The sequence below is a fragment of the Carcharhinus amblyrhynchos genome, chromosome 2 (genome assembly GCF_965287045.1).
Source record: "Carcharhinus amblyrhynchos chromosome 2, sCarAmb.v2.hapA, whole genome shotgun sequence".
Lineage (NCBI taxonomy): Eukaryota > Metazoa > Chordata > Chondrichthyes > Carcharhiniformes > Carcharhinidae > Carcharhinus > Carcharhinus amblyrhynchos.
Window position 1 is genome coordinate 71,971,552 of NC_137325.1, and position 19,270 is coordinate 71,990,821.

Here is a 19,270-nt window from a genome sequence, read left to right on the forward strand (position 1 = left end):
TTAAATTTACTTCTTTTACCAGGTCCATTTGTTTCTCTTTTTTACACAATGAACTCAAACCTTTAGATAAACAAGTTCTTATTGCCATTTGTTTCCAGGGATGCATAATTTACGCTGAGGAAAAGCAGGTCTCATTTCATTCTTGAATGTTAGTGATATGGTAGCCTATATTATTGGACAAGTCATTCCAAGGGCTAGACTAATAATCCAGAGTATTTCAGATTTTCAATATTTGAATTCCGTTTTAAAAACTGGTAACAGGTAAAAGCTGTCGGGTTGTTGTAAAATGCCAACTGGCTGAGCAATGAAATAAACCTGTTTTCTATATATGTGATTCCAATCCCATTCCAATATAGTTGACTTTTAAGTAGCCGAATAAACCATTCGGTTGGACTGAACTGCTAAAAAGGGAAGGCCCACCTTTTTCAAGGCACTGAGGGCAATTTAGTTATTTAGTTAGTGAATGCAAAACTCCTAAGCCAAGCAGTTTCTTCTGGTCCTGCTGTGTTGAGTATGAATAGGCCCCTGCTGTGTCTGTGGATTGGTCACTTTTCAATGATGTAGACCATGAATGTCAACCTTGCTAACATAAATTATTAAAAATGTGATTTTGCTCTGAGCCAAAAATAGCACAGATGATTTTTTTTAAACACAAATCATGATGTGTGATGGTTTTAGCTGAACCTTTACTTGAAAAAGAATTGAACTTAAAAATTCTCAACAAATATGGGATGGTGGTTGAGGAGGGACATTTTCTCTGCATGCCTTTTCTAATAAAATTGGAAATGCAAGTACAAAGAATGATTTTCCCACACTGAACAGTGAAAATCTTTCTCTGATGTCTTCATATGGTCATAATGACTCATAGCTATTGTAAAGATCTCCGGTCTGTTATGTGTCAGAATTATAAGGAAGTGTTCTGAAGGTCACACCTTTTCAGTTCTGACTTAAATTGTGACTGGCTGCATAAAGGATGGATAATTTATGGGATTTGTGATTTTAAAAACCAACAGATCTCATGTTTGGTCATTTATAAGCTTTTGCATGATTCTGATGATTTAGACTATCTGGGGCTGAAATGTCAGAGGTGAACAGAGCATGAATCTAGTGCTCTGTGAAAACCAATTAAGACTATTTCAGTAGGCCACACAAATGAAGTCTTTTTGATTTCTTTGTTTTTTTAATTGTCATGAAATTTGATGGAGATCAGGCAGCGATTCATGTTTTAACTGTTCAATTGCCAAATACTTTTGCCACTTAGCTCAATTGTGAATGCATTCTTATACAGAGCCAAATGAAAGCACCTTCAAACCTTGTCATCACAGTGGGTTCTGACTTGAGGGAGCATTGGTGTCAAGAAACATAAATCTTGCATAGCTCTGATTTATATTTCAAGCCTTGTTGAATTGATAACTGCACTTTCATCAACTATTCAATGGGCTAGGAATAACTTGTACAGTGTGATGATCAGGTTCCAAGGACCTAAACAGTGGAGAAGGTCCATATATTGTGCACAAATCCGTTATCCAGGGTATCATGGAGCAGAAAAAACAACTTGTGAAACACTTCAGTCAGGTCCGCCAAGGCAAGCTACTCAAATTGGCAAATATTAATTAGCCTTAACTAGTGGATTTTGCAGATAGTCTAACCTGGAGATAATAGAGAGAGGGAGTAACAGAGAAACCCGATTCTTTCTAAATAGATGCACCTAGGGGAAGCGATAGTGTTGTGGTATTATCACTGGATTAGTAATCCAGAGACCAATGGTAATGCTCTGGGGACCGAGGTTTAAATCCCACCATGGCAGATAGTGAAACTTGAATTCAATAAGAATCCGGAGTTAAAAGTTTAATGCTGACATTGTCGATTGTGGTAAAAGTCTATCTGGTTCATCATCCATGTCTGGTTTGGCCTACATGTGACTCCAAACCTCAGCAATGTGGTTGGCTCCTAACTGCCCTCTGAAATGGCCTAGCATGCCCCTCAATTCAAAAACATTTAGGGATTTAGGGATCGTCAATAAGTGCTGGCCCAGCCAGCGAAGCCCAGATTCCATGAATGAAAATATGAAAAAAAGCAGAATAGCTAAAATTAGGAAGCCTGAAGCTGAGCTAATTTGACAGAATAGTGGTTGAAAAGTGTCTTCCTTGATCTGTGTGGTGCAGTATCACACTAGTTGGTAAATTTACTTACTAAGAGGTCAGCAAATTTTGACTTCTTTAAGTCTTAATCTCAGTTCACAACTTGTTCCTTTGACAATGGAACTAAAAGGAAATTCTATTTCTGTGGCAATAAATACTCAAAACTGCAAATCTTAACTGTTAGACACCTAGTTCACAATGCTAGATTGGATCAAGCTCAGTTGAGTAGAAAAAAAATGTGATTGACTTCTCCCTTACCAGTGTAGCAGAGAGATCCAACTCAGTGCTGTCCCTCAGGTAACCATTGACTGCCTTGCCTTCCTCAACAAGACAACAAACATCTATTAGTGTTAATGGGTTCTAACTCCATCAGCATTATTCTTCCTTTTTAAGGAGCTCTAAATGTGTTTTTGAAACCTGAATTTAATAGAAGCATTAACATTATTCACCCTTTGGTGTTATTGTAACCACACTCAGCAATTAAGCTAGTACTAATTGACAAAACAGACAAATGCAAAGTCACAAATTCTGTTCGTACGTTTTTTTCCATTTTTTAAACTGCAACTCAGTTCAATCAAATCTATAAAATATCAGTAGTGTGATATTGTCTTCCCCAGAACTGTTTTAATTTGACTGACTCTTTCCTTAGTAAATATGAAATGCACCACAGACTCCTGTGTAGTGCCCAAAGGTTAAGGAGGATGTTGCCACCCTATAACAATAGACCAATGACAAGTCTAATCTATAATACAAAGCGCTGACACTGTACAATTTCAACTACTCAGATGTTCAGCAGTGAGCTAAACTAGGCTGCAAACTCATTATTACTTCCCTAGGGTTACAATTCTCCCTGAGGAACTAAGAAAACCAAAGGAAATCTATACCCACTGGCTAAACAGTAGCCAGAAGGCTGACTAGAAATATTGATTTTCTTTCTAGGTCATTTAGATTTTAATGGTGGAACAATGCTGAATTGCTGTGTACTTTGCTGCCAGAATTGAGTAAGTACCTAACCCATTTTTTTGAGCAGGTTTTGGACAGCTCAGGACAACAAGCAATATAAATTATTTCCTTACCTGCACAGGTTATCTGTATGTGGGGCCAAATGAACACTTTCAGGACCTTAGAAATGGAAACTCTCATATGCACTTAGCTTCATAGAAAAATCAGCATCTTCAAGCAATTTGTGTAATTAAAAGTAAAAGAGTTATTTACAAAGTAAGCAACAGTTGGCGGATTGAAGCATTTAAATTGATTTTGGGCAATTCACAAAAGGAGATTCTAAGATGAAGTAAAGAAATATTTGTTTCAACTCAACAGATAATCAACTTTAGTCCATGCAGAGGATGTCAGCAGTGTAGTTTCCCACTTGCCATTGCTAAGAACACTGGGAGGTTGTGTAATGCATCATTCGATGTTGAAATGCCCAGGGGTCGGTGCTGGGGCCTCAGCTATTTACCATTTATATAGATGATCTGGAGGAGGGAACCGAGTGCAGGGTGTTGAAATTTGCTGATGACACCAAGATTGGGGGAAAGGCAAATTGTGCGGAGGGTGTGGAGAGTCTGCAGAAGGATCTAGATAGGCTGGGCGAATGGGCCAGGAAATGGCAAATGGAATTTAATGTTGGCAAGTGTGAGGTGGTCCACTTTGGTAGGAAGAATGGTAGGAAGGACTATTACTTACGTGGCGAAAAACTGCAGCGTGCGACGGTGCAGAGGGACCTCGGGGTCCTTGTGCATGAGTCGCAAAAACCCAGCTTGCAGGTGCAGCAGGTGGTCAGGAAGGCGAATGGGATGCTGGCCTTCATAGCGAGGGGGATTGAATATAAAAGTAGGGAGGTCTTGCTGCAGCTGTATAGGGCATTGGTGAGGCCGCAGCTGGAGTACTGTGTGCAGTTTTGGGCGCCGCACCTGCGCAAGGATATTTTGGCCCTGGAGGGAGTGCAGAGGAGGTTTACTAGGCTGATACCGGAGTTGAGGGGATTGAGCTATGAGGAGAGGCTGAATAAACTAGGCTTGTACTCGCTAGAGTTTAGAAGAATGAGGGGAGATCTCATTGAGACGTATAAGATGATGAATGGGATGGATAGGATAGAGGTGGAGAGACTCTTCCCGCTCAAAAAAGACAGTAGGACTAGGGGGCACAGCCTCAAGATAAAGGGGAGGCGGTTTAGAACGGAGTTGAGGAGGAACTTCTTCACTCAAAGGGTGGTGAATCTCTGGAATTCTCTGCCCGTTGAAGTGGTGGAGGCTGCCTTGCTAAATATTTTTAAGAAGCGGGTTGATGGGTTCTTGATAAGAGAGGGGATTAAGGGTTATGGGGAGAGGGCGGGAAAGTGGAACTGAGCCACAACGGATCAGCCATGATCTTATTGAATGGCGGGGCAGGCTCGAAGGGCTAGATGGCCTACTCCTGCTCCTATTTCTTATGTTCTTATGTTCTTATCCCAAATTGACTTTTGCCGTTTCGGCATTGATTTCTGGTGTTGATTTTTATTTGGTGTATTTTTCTTCCCCTTCTTCTTGAGAGTTCTTAGTTGGAGCTACTTTTCAGCACCATAAAATAGTTTGTAGCATTAAAAAGGAATGCAATAGCTCTGATTTTAGTAATGTTCTGGAAGTAACAATAAGAACAAAGGGTGCATGAACCTCTATGTGTAGGACACAAATATTGTTTACTTTACATATATTAGAGATATAAGACCTCTGCATGAATTCATAAAATATAAGCCTATATAAAATAAAGTAATAAAAATAAAGTTTATTTACTTATCACAAGTAAGGCTTACATTAACACTGCAATGAAATTACTATGAAACTCCCCCCGTCACCACAGTCTGGAGCCTGTTCAGATCAATGCACCTAACCAGTATGTCTTTCAGAATATGGGAGGAAACGAGAGCACCCAGAGGAAACCCATGCAGACATGGGGAGAACATACAAACTCCACACAGACAGTAACCCAAGCCGAATTTGAACCCAGGTCCATGGTGCTGGGAAGCATCAGTGCTAACCACTATGCTACCATGCTGCCCCATATATATATATCTATATATATGTACACTAGAAGATGGCATCCATGCTCTCCTATTACTATCTGCAAAGTTTTCCAGAGCTTTGGTGTCATTTTTCAAGATCACTTTTGGTCTGTTTTGCTGATCTTGAATTTGCAATTCCAAATTGCAAATACCAGCCTCCTAACAGTTCTTTTTATTCATATGTGAAACATGGGCATCGCTGGCTGGCCAGCATTTATTGCCCATCCCTTACTGCCCTTGGAGAGTCAAGTCTGGAATCATATGTAGGCCAGCAACGACAGTAGATGTCCTTCCCTAAAGGATATTAGTGAACCAGATGGGTTTTTCCAACAATCAACAACGGTTTCATGGTCAGCAGTAGATTCTTAATTCCAGATTTTTTTGTTGAATTCAAATTCTACCTTCTGCCATGGCGGGATTCAAACTCAGATCCCCAGAACATTAGCTGAGCTTCTGGAATTAGAGTCTAGCAATAATATCACTACACCTGTGCCTCACATTGCTGTCCTTTCTTTGTCCCCACACGTACCCCTTTCTTCAGAAGACTCTGAGCTGTAAAGGTGGCAAAGCTGGTGGCAGCTCATAAAACCCAGAGAGTCAGGTTTTGCTAATATATTCCTTGGAATACTTGATGCTAGAAGGACGGTATGCATGCTGTCAGCTGCATTTCGACAACCATAAGTATCTTGATGCTGGATGCTTCGAACAGGTTATTGGCCAGTCCTCTTTGATCAGTGCTCACTCAAAGTATCTGTTCCAAAGAACCAGTTACATGAAGTAATCTTTTGTGTCCATTTCTTTCAGAATGAAGAACAAATTCTGGTATTTTGAATTTGGGACATCTGAAACATTCTCTGCCACCTGCAAGCGACTACATGAATATGTAGAGATCGAGGTAAGGTAAATGGATAACTAGAAAAAGTTGCTAGCGATTAACTGTCCTTTCCTATTACCCTAGATAATCAAGTACTATGTAAAACCAAAATATAGGCTTTGCTATTCAGTGTATATTTGCTTCGCTTGACATTGCTTAACAGGATTTTTTAATTCACAATTCAGGAGCATGAAATCAGACTTGGTAGTGCCCATTGTTGATGTGGGACTAAGGTGGCACTGCTGTATGCACCCATTCTTCTGTTGGGTATTGCCTGCCTCACAGTCTGTTTTAACCCTTATACGGTGGACAAATGACTACGAGTAGATGTCTAATTAATACAATCAATATTTATTTAAACCCACACTATCAATAATCACCCACCCAAACAACAATAAGTTATCTTACAGGAAATACTAGAATTGAAGTCCAGCGCAAGACCTTGACTTAACTTTGCATGACTGGCAAGTACCCAAGCAGATATTGGCCTTTATCTGTGTGCTGGTCTCAATGGTCGTCTGCGTAGTTTGGTCCTTTGGTCTGGCCTGACACGGCACTCAGGTTCTGGTCTTCCTTCCTTCCTTCTCAGGTGTGGTGGCTCTCCTCCTGCTGGTTGTCCGTGGGGTCAGAGAGAGAGAGAGATTCTTGGTTGTGCAGCACCCTTTATACCCTGTTTGGTTTTACGCCCCTTTTGGCCATTGCCCATCAATTGATCAGGACTTGATCCCCCTGATCAATACATAGAACATAGAACACTACAACACAAACAGGCCCTTCGGCCCACAAGTTGCGCCGATCATATCTATACCTACCAAGCCGTAGAACTATCTGTAACTCCCAATCCCATTAGATCCCATATACTCATCCAGAAGTCTTTTAAAAGACCCCAGCGAGTTCGCCTCTACCACCACCGGCAGCCGATTCCACTCACTCACCACCCTCTGAGTGAAAAATTTCCCCCAACATCACCTCTGTACTTGCTTCCCAGCACCTTAAACCTGTGTCCTCTCGTAGCGACCATTTCAGCCCTGGGAAATAGCCTCTGAGAATCCACCCTATCTATTCCTCTCAACATTTTATAAACCTCTATCGGTCGCCTCTCAACCTTCGTCTCTCCAGGGAGAAGAGACCTAGCTCCCTCAAGCTATCTTCATAAGGCATGCCTCCCAATCCAGGCAACATCCTTGTAAATCTCCCCTGCACCCTCTTAATAGCTCCCACATCCTTCCTGTAATAAGGCGACCAGAACTGCGCACAGATCCATGTCCAGTCAGGTGCTACCACACCGATGTCTGGGGTGTGTCCCCAATGGTCATGTCTGTAGGTGCGACAGGCACATAGGTCACATACCTCCCTCCTAAATAAGGGTTCACTGGGCCCTTCTGTCTGGTACATAACCCAGTGTGACCATAAAGTCCCTTTCATCCTGGAGATGACCCATATCCTGTTTATTCACTCGTCAAGGTTGCAGCCTGTTTGTCTCTGTCTTTAAACTGCAGCCTGTCGTTTTAGTTCTTGCCCAATTGTCCCAGAGTGCTTTACAAATCGCAATTTTAGACAGCCCGTTTGGCCACATGGGCTTCACACCAGACACCATTTTGGTTGAGGGCATGTGCAGCATTATGTGGAGTTGATAAAAGTTTAAAGTTTATTTCTTCATGTCACAAGTAGGCTTACATTAACACTGCAATGAAGTTACTGTGATAATCCCCTAGGCACCACACTCTGGCACCTGTTTGGGTACACTGAGGACGAATTTAGCATGGCCAATTCACCTAACCAGCAAGCCTTTCAGACTGTAGGTGGAACCAAAGTACCTGGAGGAAACTCACACAGACACAGGGAGAACATGCAGACTCCATATGGGCAGTGACCCAAGCTGGGGATCGAGCCTGGGTCCCTGGCACTGCGAGGCAGCAGTGCTAACCACTGTGCCACCATACCACACTCATCCCATAGATCATGGTATCAATCAGTGTGCAACACTGATTTGGTGCCACTGGTGATATTTTGGACTTCAATGATCCAGGTGACACCCTTGATTAACCTTATATAGTTGAACATGCTTTAAGCAGCAGGAAGGAATCTCATCTGTATTATTTAAGGGGTTCAGCAATTCCTTACAGGTTTGGTGCTGGCTGGTTTCTTCTGAGTGTTCTACAAGCATTTAATTTTTTTTCCTTAACTTCTTCAAGTTGCAGAGGTCAATGGGAAATGATATGGCTGGTACTGAGAGACTTTTTTCATGACTTTGAGGCACCTACAAAATATGGTGCGGCCCAACATGGGTGCACGAGTATATCTTTTGAGTGGAATAGAATAAGACTCAGAATGAGTGGTGACCAGGCCAAGAAAAGGGAAGAGAGAGAAGAGGAAGGGAGATGACAAACTAGACAGCTCCTTTCTGTCCAGGCTTTAAATGAAAAAGACATCTGATATCAGTAAATGAAGCCCAATTACCCATTTAACAATAGTCTCCTATGCCATACCTTCCCACAGTTGTATGTAAGTGACAGAATGTATTTGTTTTCTTACATCCTGTATTCAAAGTTCTGTTTGGAAAGAAACATGTTTTTCTATCTTTGAAGTGTGTTTCCAATTTAAAAAAAATCAGCAGCAAGCTATCTTGAGTTTAAAATAAAAGTTATTTTTTCTCACACAATTATCCCTAATTAATGCAATGTTACACTCTCAGTCTTATGCATGTATATATCCATGGTTATAGATAACGATACCCTAGTTTTACAACTTTTAATTAATTCAATCTCGTAATTATGATTTCCAGTCTCCACATGGAAGGCACATGGCTACTTGAATAGATTTGATTATTTAAAAATTAAATGAGGGTCTGGTAAAGTGAAGGCTTCGCAGCATGTTTTGAAGTTTATTGTAGTCAAATATCTAGGCGGATGGTTCTCAGATGAACTTTGTAGCTTGAACAGGTTCAGTACTTTGGCTGCTTGTTGACTTGCAGCTAGTTTCAGAGTCTGATTCCCATGACTAGCTGAAATCTGATGGATCTGTTGGATTCCTGGATAATACCCTGAAACTAACTTCCATCATAGGACACTATTAATGGCCTAATAATTAACACTTATTAACAGTTAACACTGTTATAACACTCTGATTATAAATGGATTAACAGTTTGGAGGCCCACCCTACCTAGTTTAGATGGGGGAGGGCATTGCAGTAAAATGGTTAGTTGATAGTGGCCATTAAGTTTTGATCTTGCCTTTTGTTTGGTATGCAGTCTGGAAACTCCATAGTCTTTAGGTGTTGACCCATCCTTAAACAAGAAGATCTGTGAATTCCACAAATAGTTTTGCAGTACATTTACCTTCATTCATATTTAATTAGGTATTTGCCAGAGACTTCTTAGTTTTGCTACTCCAAAATTCACCATCTGAGCAGTTTGTTCGTATCCAATTTTTAAAAGTATTAACTGAAAATTCATAATATGACATAGCTGTGCTGGGCATGACACATTGACCATTACAATATTAACCTGATCACAATGCAAAAATTAAAGCCACCAGGAAATAAATAGATAAAATAATGTCAATTATTAAAATAATGCATAAATATATCACCAATCACCTTTGTGTATTCCCTCATTACATTCTTCTGTGTGTCTTTCTCCAGGGCTTGGTAAAGGAGGGGTGCAGATACTAATCACCAAGAATTGTGCCTCTGGCATGCAGGTGGGGAGGGTGTGGGGTGCAGGGCTCATTGGCTAAATGGCCTGCCAGTCTAGAAGGTCAGTGTCCTAGGCAGCCAATCTGGTCCATATACAATTCCAAATTGACAGGCTGATCAGCTAATGATTGCTGTTATTCAGAACAGCAGCAATCATCAGTTTTCCTGGCAGTACACGATGCTGGAAGAGTTGCTGCTGGTCTCACTGCTGGGCCCTGCTGCAGGAAGAAGAGGAAGTTGCCTCAGCAGCTCACAAACCAGCCAAGTATTTTTGTCTTTTGTGCGATCAGAGGTGGACACCATCGCTTTGCTGCGAACAGGAAAGGCCAGGCCAAATGCTGAGAGTGGACTTCAAGGATATAAATAAATCAAAACCAATATAAATGAAGCCAATAGTCTTTAGAGCAAATTTCTGATTTTCTAATGTCCATGTAACTGATTTCAAAATAGAATCATCCATATGATAAAATTATAAAGAACTTACACAGGCCAGAAGCAAAGTGGAATATGATTAATTTTCATTTCAGTCTTAGTATGTAGTAAATAGTACTGAATATAATGTGCTGAAATATTAGTTGGAAAATCGTAAAGTCAAAAGAAACTGCATGAGATACGTTGGCTGCGATCATCTGTTCTGGAGTCTAATTTGTGTGGCAGGAGCAAAAGTGAGAGTGATTTCCACAAGGGGAATAGGATGGCTGTCAGATAGACTTGATAAAGCAGGTGTAAAACAAGATCTATTCAATGCGAAGCAACTATTTACAACTAAAGGATTTGCAACACAGGTCTGCTCCCAACTTGCTCTGCTGACTTCCAGCCCCAGAGATATGCGGGCTGCATTCTCGATTGGCTGTGGTCTAGTCATGTGGCTGCAAAAGATCATCTCTTAAAGAGGCCACGCTACTACACTCCTTCCCCCTTAAGTCTTTGATTACACTGGTGTAGCTCAAAGAGAAGAACAGTTATACACATAGATGTGCAGGCAACAATGTTGCCGTGGGAACATCAGGGGGAGGTTAGTTCATAATGTCAATCTGTCCGGAGAGTTTTGGACCCGTGTGGAACACAGCAACTCTGCCAGGGTCCGTTCAGCAGTCAAAGAAACAGAATCCACAAAAGGAGCAGATGAATTAGCTAATTCTGTTGTTGGCCCCTTCTGCCTTGGCCACCAAAATCAGAGGCTCCCTTGATCTAACCCTAGGTGTTGAGACCTCAAGATCAGAACCTGATACAGATGAAACAAATATAGGACCTACCTGCTTGTCTCCTGGAGCTGCCTCTACCCTCTTGTACATATTGTTGACATGCTTTTTCACTTGACAATCTTGTGCCTCCACCACCTACAAAACTGGCCCTGTCTTCTCCACTGTCTTCCCTGGCACCAAAATTCCTTGCCAAAACCAGGTTGTCGACTTTCTGAGAGTCATGGTGTGCTTTTTAGCCCTAATGCTCCCTAATAAATTTGGGAACACTAAGTCTAAATGGGTATGCAGGCACTGGTCCATTAGCAGTTCTGCAGGCATGATCCCTCTGGTGGCATATGGAGTAGTGTTGAAGGACAGCAAAAATCTTGCCAATTGCAATGGCAATGACCAATGAGCCTGCTTCTTCACAGAAGCCTTGAATGTTTGCACAACTCACTCTGCCAACCCACTTGAGGCCAAATAGTAAGGAGCTGACCTGATATGATGAGTGTCATTGGACCTGACGAAAGTCTGAAATTTGTCAGCTGTGAATGCTGTTCCATGGTCTGATGCCAATACTTTGGGAAGACCATGGATGATGATCTTCCCCAATTTATCAATAGTAGATGTAGCAATGGCTGAACATCCAGCCACTTGGAATGAGCATCTACTAGAATCAAGAACATGCCCCAAAAAAATCTATCTGAAGCCAGCGCTACAGACAGTGCAGCCATTCCCAGGTTGTGCAGGATCACCGTTGGTGGTAACATTTGCTGGGTCTGAAAACTTTCACACTGCCCCACAATTTGTTCAATTTCTCTGTCAATGCCAGGCCACCAGATGTAGGTAGCATCTGGCCAATATTTTAGCTCTTGGTGCGGGGGCTATCATGCTGGGGGTAGCACGATGACACAAGCCTTCCACAATAGCACTCCATTTTCGCAGGTTATCTCGACTCTGCGTGGCAAATACAGCTTCATGTGCTCTGCCTTTTCGAAGTGGCACCCTGCCAGCACCATTTTATTGACCTTTGACAACAATATGTCCCTATCTGTCCACAACTTAATGAGGGCTGCCGAGGTAGGCAAGGTGTCCAGGAAGTGCAAAGCAATTAAGTCGTGGACAATTAGGGCCCCATTGCTGTCAAAGACCCATCTCTGTACCCTGGCTGAGGCAATAGGGTGCATTGATTTATCCTCACGGATAAGCCCCAACAATGGCTTATGGTCTGACGCGATTGTGAAGTGGCATCCATAGATGTACTGATGAAATTTCTTCACAGCAAAGATAAGCGTTAGGCTTTCTTTAATGATTTGTAAGTATCTTTCTTAGCATCTGACAAAGTCTTCGAAGCAAACACAATTGGTCTGTCCATCCCATCTGCCATTCTATGGGATAAAGCTACTCCAGTTTTGTATGGTGAGGCATCACAAGTGACTACTAATGGTTTTCTCAGGTTGAAGTGAGTGAGCAATGTCAGTGATTGTAAAGCCTGTTTTACTTGGACAAAGCCTCTTCATGCATGTCTCCCCAGTTACCATGATAATGTTTTATTTGAAAGATGGTGTAGGGAGGCCAGATTTGTTGATGCATTTGGCAGGAACCTTCCATGGTAATTGACCATTCCTAGGAAGGACTTCAGTTCTGTCACATTCCTAGGTGCAGGCACTCCTTTAATAACTTTGAACTTTTCTTTGAGGGGCTGCAATGTCTTTGCATCTAATCTGAATCCTAGGTACCCAACCTTGGGGCAGCATGGTGGCACAGTGTTTAGCACTACTGCCTCTTGAGGACCTCCTCCATATTTGCAGCATATTCTTCAGGCCAAACTCCTGTAACTAAGACATTGTCCAAGTATACTACCATTTTGGGGATTCCTTGTAACAGGCTATCCATGTTGTATTGAAAAATGGTGCAAACTGATGAAACATCAAATGGAAAATGGTTGTACTGACTTAAACCCTTGTGGTTATTTATTGTAATTAACTTCCTGGAGTCTTTTTCCAGTTCCAGCTGTTGATAAGCAAGACTTGGGTCTAACTTTGTATATCTGAGGCTCCCTACTAACTAGCATAGAGGTCTTTCTATCCTTGGAATGTGACAATGATTCAGCTGAGCTTACTGTTAGTTTTTGGTCCCCACAGACTCTCATGGTGCGGTCCAATTTCAGGACAGGAACAATGTACATGCCCATTTGGAAAACTGCACAAGCTTGATGATGCCCAGGTCTTTCAATCTCTTCAGTTCAACCTTTTCTGAGCTTGCCCAGTGCCCAGAAAGTAAAACTTAAGTGTGGCTTCAGTGTTTAGGTAAATTTTAGGTGTGGGGGAGACCCTTTTTATTTGACCAAGTTCTCTCTGGAACACCCCCTGATACTTGCATAGGAGCTTTTGGAATGGCCCGCTCTGAACATTAAATATTTCCAGCCAGTTCAGTTTTACTTGTTTTAATTGGTCCTGTCCCATGAGCCCAGACATCTGTCCTTCAATCTCCATGATGGAGAGCTAAGTTGACTGGTTTCTATAGGTTGCAGACACGTACATTGTTCCCACTATTTCAGTATCTCTCAAGAGGATGTCACCAGAGTGGCCAAGACTTAAGGGTTGCAGACCCTTCTGTATATGTTTTCTCCTATGATAGTGGCTGCTGCACCATATCGACTTCTATTTTCAGGGGCCAGTTGTTGACCATTAAAACAATCTCCATGAGGTTTCTAGCCAAGCTAGGAATCTTGTTGAATGTGTAAGCCTTGGATCCCTCCTTTGGTTCCTCCACCAGTTTATCCACTTGGGTTTTATTCATTGCTCCCTATTTTTTTGGAATGTTCTGTGCAGCGTGCTTCACTCTCCATCTTCCATTGCACTGGCATGTCTCTTGGGGGTGGTCTCCTCCACACCAAAACCATGCCTCAGACCCTGGTGCTAAATGATTCTTCTTTATCTCCTCAGGACCCACTGCGCCCTCACTCAGGCTGTTCCTAGAAGCAGCCATTTCCCACCACAACTGCACTCTGCATGCCTTGCAGCTCGCAAACACCTTCCTCAGTGCACTTAGTCGTTTGGATCATCTCCATTTTTTTCTAGTGAAATTGTAGTTTCAGCAAGCAGTTTCTTCTGATTGTTGAGGTTTTAGATCCCACAAACCAAACAATCCCTCAGCATATCTCCTCAGGAAGTCCCAAAGTCTCAGTGCTCAACCAGCCATCAAAGTTTGGCCATGAAGCTGGGGGCTGTCTCCCTAACAGTAGCATGGAATTTGTATCTCTGCATGATAAATGAAGGTCAAGGATTATAAAGTTTTTAAAGTTTACTTATTAGTCATAAGTAAGGCTTACATTAACACTGCAATGAAGTTACTGTGAAATTCCCCTAGTAGTCACAGTCCACACCTGTTCGGGTCAATGCACTTAACCAGCACATCTTTCAGAATGTGGGAGGAAACTGGAGCATCCGGAGGAAACCCACGCCAACAAGGGAGAATGTGCAAATTCATGCAGATAGTGACCTAAGCCGGGAATTGAACCTGGATCCCTGGCGCTGTGCAGCATCCTGTGCTACCATGCCACCCGCATGATCCTTAACTAAATTGACCAGCTGGTCAAAGGTTCTTGTGGCTGGAGCTTTGGGTGACATCAAACTCCTCACTAGATGATACGTTTGTGGACCATAGACTGTGAGCAGTATCACGCTCTGTTCCACCTCAGTTGTTATTTTGCTTTCCACTAAATAAACACAGCTTCTCAATGTACTTCCCCTTCAAATATCAACTGCAGGATTGCATGGCACTATTTTCCTGAATATTGGCATCTTTAAAACAAAGTCTGTATCTTTTCTCCTTCATACTTTGAGTGATCACTCTCTTCCCTCTCTAACTCTGCTTACAATGACTGATCCAGTTTGTCCTCATTGCCAGTGTAATAACTTGAGTCGACTTGATATGGCAGGTATAAAACGAGAAGATTTATTCAATGAGAAGCAGCTATTTATTCAATGAGAAGCAGCTATTTACAAATAAAGAATTTGCACAACAACGCAGGCCTGCTCCCAACCGCTCCCCAACTCACTCTGTCAAATTTTCTTCTGAGAAGGGGTTGAGTAGGTTGGGCCTGTACTCATTGAAGTTTAAAAGATTGAGAGGTGACCTTATTGAGACAGATAGGATTCACAGGTGGCTTGACAAGGTACATGCTACCAGGTTGTTTTCTCTTGTGAGAGAGTGCAGGACCAGAGGGCATAATCTCAAGTAAGGGGTCACCCATTCAAGAGTGAAATGCCGATGCATTTCTTTTCTCAGAGGGTAGTGAGTCTGGGTCATAATGCATGTTGGAGGCTGAGATAGACAAGTTCTTATCAGTAAAGGCATCAAGGGTTATGGGGATATGGTAGGAAAATGGGGATGAGGATTATCCCATCAAATCAGTCATGGTCTCATTGAACGACAGAGCAGATCAATGGGCCGAATGGCTTACTTCTACTTGTGGTCTTAACTTCATTTGGCTGCTCTGGTGATGCCATGTAATTTTATCATACACCTCACAGGAATCAGGGACTTTATCTTCTGCAGCTGCATCAAATCGCTTTTGTCCACATATTTCCTAGTTTACATTGTGCCACTTCACCTCCCCATGTCTCTTGTCCCTTCAGCTTCCCACTCTAGCCCTGCTTTTGAAGCTTTGCAGACTTTATTTAAGCTGCCTACACTTACTCTGAGTATTTAAATTAGCTGGCTGTGCAATTTATTGCTGTGTTGGTGCTGTGACCTGGGGGTGTGTGTAACTTTGAGCACATTCTATCCAGGTTACATTTTACAGGCTTTTTTTTGCAAAGAATAATCAAACCCAAATGCTTCCACAAGTTACAGCAGATTTTACACTTTTGCTCTGAGACACAAGTAATTGTCTTGGTGGGTCACACAGAGAAAATCAGGCACAACAGAGGTTTGCCTGATTTACTTTTCAATGTATTTAAGTTAACCAATAATCAGGCAGTCTCCATTATTGAAAGTGATGCATCATCACAGACGTATAAAATAGGGAAAGCCTTTATTTTCTTATGTACAGTCTCTCTTAAAACTAGAATGGGTATGGATGTATTCTGGAAGAGAATTCATTGGTTTCCTTATTATGACATGATAGATTCCAAGAAATGCCCATGTGACCTCAGGTTGCCATGGGGTTGAGCAGCTAAAAAGCAAAGGACTAATAGAAAACTAATTGCAGTGAGGTTGGGTCTCACAGTGTTTTCTATTTGGCAGTTCAGAATTCACTGAGAATTTGTGTACAGCAGAAATAAGCAAGATTCTCTCCAAATGGAACAGTTTTCTGTTTGGCAGTCTTTGAACAGATCCGGGTGATGTAGCAGGTCCCTGAGAATAGTGTAGAGACTATGTTACTCTGTACTGTACAATTAGAAAGAGCTGAGTACTAAAGACACAAAGAGCAATAGATTGTGGATTGGATGGGGCCCATTGCTGCTCTTTCAGTATTGCAAGAACCAAGCAGATCATCTAAACAGATCGGAAAAAGGAGTCTCTATATTATCGGGACAGTTGTGACCTGAGAAAGATTTATCTTGCCTTGTCAGTGGTAATCATATCCTGGAAGTTCAGTTGGAATGGTGAAGATGACTCAAGGGTTGAAATGATTGAGTGGAAAGCGAGAGACCTTATGTCGTGGAGGCTGAGTTGCAAAGAACGAGATTGCGTGTGTTCCACACAGGTGCAAAAAGTAATACGAGTGCTTGTAACTACATGAGGCATATCTTTGTTGTATCGATACTTCAAAATAAAATTTACCTTTTTATTTGAAATATCCTTCAGCTATTAATTAATGTTTGAATTATGTTGACTTTAGTTGGGCTATTACAGTAAAAAAAATTAAGAAGTGAAATCTAGTCCAGAAAATGTCTTTCCATTGGTGTTGTGGGATTCCTTTCTTGTCAAAAAGTTATTGGTCCCTACAGCGATCGTAACAATACTCATCTGGACTGATTTTTGTCTTTGCTCCCCATTTGGCCTGTTATTTATGTCCAAGTTTTTTTTTTCATTTGTATGTATTTGTCTGAATTAATTTAAAGGAAATATGCCTATTTTGAATGCTGAGGAAATCTCAGAGGAATAGCCCAGTTACCTTTCAGGAACCATCAGAGACTACAAAAATGGGATGATTTAAAAGATTTCAAATAAAATTTACGAAACCGCACAACAAATGAAGCCATTTCAACATTTATTATCACTTCAGAGCGTCAGAAGCAGCAAAGCAATGGGGACAACTAATACTATAGAAAAGTGTTATTCCTTATCAGTGTGAATGGAAAATGCCTGCAGCAACCCAACAACAAATTGTCATCCAGAAATTCTAAAGAGCAAGTTGAAGGCTTTGATAAATGTGAATATTTGTATTTCCAACATACTCATAAATGTTATAAAAATATTACTGCTTCTTTTAACTTTAATAATGCAGTGATGCATTCAGATTTTTTTAATCCAGTAAAGTAGATTTTGAGAAACCGAGGCTTAGTCAAATAATTACAGCAGAAAATTACCTGCTGAGTTCAATACTGGGTGTTAATGGAAGCCCTACCCGGTGGCTGCTATCCCACACTATTTTTTCTTCTTATTTAAGTAATCTCAGTTAGTTTAGGAGACCCCAGACCCTTTTAACTTAACCACAGGAGGCATTAGATTGCATATTTATCATACCTTGCATGAAACGTACTTAAATATGTATAAAGATATGACTGACATGAATTAGTTCGAATTCAGACGCTGTGTACCATATTTTGTAGTGGACTGCCTACTGTTTGACATTTCTTCCCTGTCAAAGATCAAATTATTTTAATTTAGCTTGTAAATTATATGATGTTATGGCTGCTTTCTGGGAATTCCCTATGGTCAATCAACTTTCGTTGTTCCTGCTACTTGTCAATGTAAAAGATATAATATGTATGCAAATAAGGTTAAAACTGTGTGTGTTTCCAATTGCCAAGTCTTTTCTTGCCCAAATCCTTCACATTAAGACAGTAGGAGTCCTGACATTTCATTTGCTAAGACCACTGTGTATTTTTAACTAAGTGTCGTTTTGAAGGGCCAAATGGTCGTCCTATGTGCTGTAAGATTCTTATGACAACGAAATTAATGCTGGTCTCAGGCCACGTTGTTGGCAACTGTGCACAATGATTAAATATTTCATTGAACTGATGGGGGCTACTTTTTAAAACTATGCATTATTAAATTTTTGAAACTAACCCAGTTAGTAATATATTTCAGTGATATATTCAGATAACAAATATCCCTGTGCTTTGCAAAGAAACACATTTTCTTTTCAATTCTTGAGTAGGTTAAATAGATTGTTTGGTAATAAGTAAATAATATACACAGAAGTGGAAATATCATTCTAACTGTGTTTACGCAATAAAGATTAAATTTCCAAACTGCAAGCATAGCCATAATTTTAATGGAAAATATTTGGTTTCAGAGTGCTGTAAATAATTCTAACAATTCTCTCTCTGCTTGTTTATCAGTGTCAGCTGAAGCCAATCTTGCCTCAGTCAGAATATTACAAATTTAATCCCCAAAAACTCTTCAATGCAATACTAAGAGGGTACTGCAAAGTAGAAGGTGCCATTTTTTGTATGCTTTGCTAAATCAAGGCACTGTTGAGGACTTAAAAGAGCCAAAGCATTATTTAATTATGAGAAAAGAATTCTTCCACAATCTCGTCAACTGAACTCCCTCAACTCGTTTATCAAAACAGGACAAATTGTCATCTTTCTATTTGCTGCTAGTGGGACGTTATGCTTCACAACTTACCTATCATAGAATTATACAGCATAGAAGGAGATCATTCAGCCCATCGTAACTGTGCTGGCTCTTTGAAAAAGCTACCCAGTTAGATCTACTCCTTTGCTCTTTGCCCAAAACCATGAAATCTTTCCCAAAGCCATGAAATCTTTCCTTTACAAAGTATTCTTCCAATACACTCCCAACATTTACCACTTAGGATGGAATCTTCCCAGAAAATGGCATGGTGTCAGGTTTAGACTGAAAACTAGACTACCAGGCAGGTTTTCCGTCCAAATTTTCCCACACCTTGCCGTTTCAAAGCAGTGGGGCATGTTTTGCGAAGTCATTGTGAGAAGTGCAGCCTAATAACATCACCAAGCCCAGCTCCTTTAAGAGCACACTGATCTCAAATCAGCATTAAAGACCCCACCCCTCTAATTGCCAGCATCAGATGCACCCAACCCCCTTCCTCCCCATTCACCAGTAGCCCCCACTCCCACTCCCCATTGTCCTCTCCTGCCCACATGAAGCGAGCCCCCTGCTATGAAGTCA

General features: G+C 41.2%; 1 protein-coding gene across 1 annotated transcript in view; it reads left to right on the forward strand.

The window, feature by feature from the left end:
* Nucleotides 1-19,270, forward strand: part of dgkb (diacylglycerol kinase, beta) — a 677,279-nt gene that overhangs the window by 538,518 nt on the left and 119,491 nt on the right. Inside the window, exon 20 of the mRNA XM_080216552.1 lies at nt 5,986-6,076. Coding sequence (XP_080072678.1) covers nt 5,986-6,076 — 91 coding nt within the window. The remainder of the gene's footprint in view (nt 1-5,985; nt 6,077-19,270) is intronic.